General features: G+C 35.9%; 3 protein-coding genes across 3 annotated transcripts in view; all 3 read left to right on the plus strand.

Moving 5' to 3' along the window:
- The first annotated feature begins 238 nt into the window (after positions 1 to 238).
- Positions 239 to 3,232, plus strand: LOC137656507 (uncharacterized). Its single transcript, XM_068390681.1, has one exon. The coding sequence runs from the start codon at positions 239 to 241 to the stop codon at positions 3,230 to 3,232; it is 2,994 nt and encodes a 997-aa protein (XP_068246782.1).
- A 23-nt stretch (positions 3,233 to 3,255) lies between these two features.
- On the plus strand, positions 3,256 to 3,978 carry LOC137656508 (uncharacterized). The gene has a single exon (XM_068390682.1). It carries the CDS (start codon positions 3,256 to 3,258, stop codon positions 3,976 to 3,978), a length of 723 nt encoding a protein of 240 aa, XP_068246783.1.
- A 102-nt stretch (positions 3,979 to 4,080) lies between these two features.
- LOC137656509 (uncharacterized) overlaps positions 4,081 to 4,793 on the plus strand; it is a 1,452-nt gene continuing 739 nt past the window's right edge. The window contains exon 1 of the mRNA XM_068390683.1: positions 4,081 to 4,793. This exon is cut by the window's right edge and continues 739 nt beyond it. Coding sequence (XP_068246784.1) covers positions 4,081 to 4,793 — 713 coding nt within the window.

Here is a 4,793-nt window from a genome sequence, read left to right on the forward strand (position 1 = left end):
TATATGTTTATGCTTCAAGTTTATTTGAATTACTTAATTATCTCGTAATTGTTTGTACTTTCCAAGAAAAGTTTTGTGATTTCTAGTTTTTTCACTTAATATTTATTTTGGATTCTTTTTAGTATTTTGAATTACTTATGTTTCAGGTTGAAACGCATTAATAAAAAAAGCATTGCAACATCTTTCGTGGCTTTCACTGCACATCCAACATTTCAACACATTTTGGAACTCTGTTATTATGGAGGGAGAAATGCAGCAAGCCAAAAATGACCGAGCACAGGCCAAGAGGATCTTCACGAGAAAATGCAACATATTCGAGGACACTGTTGGACAAGCTAGTGCTTCAACAGCGCTGACTGAGGTTTATGAAGAAGTCTGTAAAGCTTTTGATAAGGTTGAAGTTTGTCATGAGAGGTATGTCTCCATCTTCATTAAGGTTGGTGCCATAGAGGAACATTTAATTGAGTGTGACGAATATATTGATAGTTTGGAAAGAAGGAAAGCCCAGATAATGTTTAAATACAAAAAAAATATTCATGTGGTACAGGACTCTAGTGTTAGAAGTGTTAAGGTGAAGGCTTTGCAACCCCCTCAGTTTAGTGGAGACATTAGAGATTTTCCGAATTTTAGAGATGATTATAAAAGATTAATGGTACATAGTTTTGGAAAGGATCCCTATGCACTGAGGTCATGTTTAAGTGGTGAAGCATTAAATACTGTCAGAGGTATTGAAAATGACTATGATGAAATGCTCAGTAGGTTAGATTTAAGGTATGGGGATAACCGCAAATTAGTTGATGCAGTACTTTCAGACTTAAAATCGATCAAGCCTGTTAATGATGGTGATAATAGAGCGTTTGTCAAAATGGTAGAGAGAGTTGAGAGGTGTTGGTTAGACTTACAGAAGATGATCCTTGAAGGGGAAATGAATACCGCTAACACAGTAAGCTACATAGAAAAGTTACTCCCTATTACACAAAAACGTGAGTGGGTACAAATAGCAGAAGAACATAGAAGCTCCACTGAATTGTTTAAACATCTTATGGCGTTTCTGCTTAAAGAAAAAAGGGTACTGGAATATATGAGTTCAGATATCAGGACATGTTCGAGTTCTAGGATTTGTCATAATATATCAGGTCAAGTTAATGAAGAAGATATGATAGCATCCATTAAGGGTATTCCATTAAAACATAATGAATTACTCCAACGTGTAGATCAGCTAACTCAAATAGTCACTAATTTGTGTAAGGATAATGATACTTTGCAAACTGAGAAGTGCTTATTACACGAAAAAGGCACTCATAACACGGGGAGCTGTTCAGTATTTGGCAATCTAGGTAATTTTGAGAAGTTTGAAACTGTAAGGAAAAGGCGAGCATGTTTCAATTGTCTGAAAGCTGGTCATATATCAAATTTTTGCCGTCTCAAGAATACTTGTAATGTAATAACGGAAGGTCAAAGATGTGGAAAATATCATCATCCATTACTTCATGGAGCATTTTCAGAGGGTCTGATGTACAGTACTACTCTTTCCGTCAAATCCAAATATTTAGTAAGAGACAAAGCACTGCTAATGATTAGTAAATTATACAGCAATGGCACACCTTTGAATACGTTGTGGGACCCTGGAAGTGATATAACACTAATAACATTTGCTACTGCTTATAAACTAGGTTTGAAGGGTAGAGACATTGAATTAACTATCACTAAGGTAGGAAGAAAGGTAGAACTTATAAAGAGTAAAGAATATGTAATCAAAGTGACTGATCTTGAAGGTAAACATTGGTATATCACGGCTTACGGCATAGAAGAGATAACATCTGAGGCATGTAAGGTAGACCTGACAAATATCGTTCTTTTGTTTGATGATATCCGTCTTTCTGATGTGGAACGTCCATTTGGTGAAATAGAGTTGTTAGTAGGATCCGATTGGTGTACACTTATGCCACAAGTCAAACAGTCTGTTGGGAATTTACAATTGATGCAAAACATGTTCGGATATTGCATAAGAGGCTCCCATCCATCGATTAAGTTTGAATCTTCGAACAATAGTTTCAATGTCAAAGTTAATCAAATTTCTAGTGTGGTTAAAGTAGAGGAAATTAATGTTAACAATAATGAATTTTTAAGGATGGATTTAGATAAATTTTTCAACATTGAAAGCTTGGGCACATACTGTATACCGAAATGTGGAGCATGCAAATGTGGATCATGTACATTAGGTGATAAAAGTTATACAATTAGAGAAGAAAAGGAGTTAGACATGATTTCAAAGGGCTTAGAATATAACTGTGAGGAAAAATATTGGACTGTTAAATATTCCTGGATTAGGGACCCTAATGAATTGCCTAATAATGTGGCGGTAGCTATTGCAAGAATGAGATCAACAGAGAAGCGATTAACTAAGATAGGTTATAAATATACACAACTGTATAATGATCAAATAAAAGACATGTTGAGTAGAGGCGTTGCAAGAAAATTATCTTGGAAGGAAATGAGTGAATATGATGGGCCTATACACTATATTCACCATCACGAAGTATTAAAAGAAAGTTCAACCTCAACCCCAGTCAGAATAGTGTTCAATTCTTCAGCAGATTACAAGGGCCACAGAATTAATGATTATTGGGCAAAAGGACCCGATTTATTGAATGACCTAGTGGGAATTTTATTAAGATTCCGTCAGGACAATGTTGCAGTCATAGGGGATATATCCAAAATGTATAATGCAGTAAGATTGAAAGAATTAGAGCAGCACACCCACAGGTTCGTATGGCGAGATGCAGATTATAGTAGACCCCCAAACCACCATGTACTTACAGCTGTGGGTTTTGGAGACCGACCTAGCGGTGTCATTGCTATAACAGCTCTTAAGAAAACTGCTTCAATTAAGGAGAATGAATTTCCGAAGATCAAGAACATTATAGATAGGAATACATATGTAGATGATATTATTTTTAGTTGTGAAGATGTAAATAAAGCTAAAAAGCTTATGGGTAATATGAATTTGGTGCTAAATGAGGGTGGTTTCAAAATCAAACATTGGATTATGTCTAACAATGAAACTTTAGACAATGAATTAAAATTGTTATATGCTGGTGAGGAAAAGGTTCTTGGTTTACACTGGATTCCTAGAAAAGATATATTCTTCTTCAAGATTAAGGTGGACTTTAATAGATCCAAGAAAAGAATTTTCGAAAATGTAATAGACATAAAACATCCAATCGGATAATACCTAAAGACTTAACAAAGAGAATGGTACTCAGTCAAGTATCTACGATTTATGACCCTTTAGGACTTATCATCCCCTTCACTTTGAATGCAAAAGTCTTAATGAGAGAGCTAATCACAATTAGTCGCTCGGAAGGCGATAGATGTGACTGGGACGATCCCATGTCTGACGAAATGAGAGAGAAGTGGAGTAAATTTTTTATTGATATGCGAGAGTTGGAGTTTTTGTCATATGCGAGATGTGTAAAACCCCTAGATGCAAAAGGGGATCCAATGCTAGTTATATTTTCAGACGGCAGTTCAGTTGCATATGGTGCATGTGCTTATGTAAGGTGGGGCCTAGAAGGGGATTCTTATGTATCGCAATTGATCCTTGCTAAGAACAGAATTGCTCCCACCAAAAAATTGACAATACCTAGATTAGAGTTATGTGGTGCCGTACTGTCATGTAGATTAAGAGATATAATTGTGAAACAAAGTGAATGGAAATTCAAATCTATTGTACATATTGTTGACTCATCAATTGTAAGAGCACAGATTCAGAAAGAATCTTATGGATTTAATACCTTTGTAGCCAAGAGGGTGGCAGAAATTCAGTCTAGAACAGACCCTACTGAATGGTGGTGGGTTAATAGTAAGAACAATCCAGCAGATTTTACCACTAGACCATGTCCTCCTAACGTCTTGCATGAAAATTCTATGTGGCAAAAGGGACCAGCCTTTATGTCGCGCCCATTTGATACTTGACCTATAAGTCAGTCTTGCAACGATGAAGTTCCTGATAAGGTTGGTATTGTTTTGACTTGTAGACAGAAAAGCTTTGATGAAGAAAAGACTCGTGTGATTAACATGAGTCGGTTTAGCAGTTACACAAAATTACTGAGAGTTACTGCAAGAGTTATTGCAGCATTTAAAGTTAAGTCATTAAAGGCTATAGCATGCTTGCCAACTCCTGAATTAGTGCATGAAGCAGAAATGTATTTGATACAGATAGAACAAAGCAAGTTACAATCTGATTGGAGGAAGGCCTACCGTCGTTTAGGTCCAAGTATAGACAACGGTATCATATTCGTAGGTGAGAGAATTACAAATTGGTTAAAGGAAAATTGGAACCAAGACAGATTTATTTTGATGCCGTCAAATAGTCATCTTATTAAGTTATATATTCAGCACTTGCATAATAGTGACCACAGCGGAGTCGAAACTACTTTAGCTAAATTACAATGTAAGTACTGGGTTATTAGTGCCAGAAGACTAATAAAGTTTATTAAGAATAAATGTATCGCATGTAAAAGAATAAGTGCTGAAACTGTTGCACAGAAAATGGGTCAAGTTGCCCAGGAAAGATTCCGTCCTACTCCTCCTTTCTACCATACTTCATTAGACTTATTTGGCCCAATTACTATTAGAGATACGGTAAAACGTAGAACATATGGAAAAGCTTATGGAGTAATGTTCAATTGCCTTGTTTCACGAGCAGTATATGTAGATTTGGCAGAAAGCTATGACACAAAAGGTTTCTTGACAGTTTTCCAGAGATTCATAACAATTAGAGGATATCC

The sequence above is a fragment of the Palaemon carinicauda genome, chromosome 17 (genome assembly GCF_036898095.1).
Source record: "Palaemon carinicauda isolate YSFRI2023 chromosome 17, ASM3689809v2, whole genome shotgun sequence".
Taxonomy (NCBI): Eukaryota; Metazoa; Arthropoda; class Malacostraca; order Decapoda; family Palaemonidae; genus Palaemon; species Palaemon carinicauda.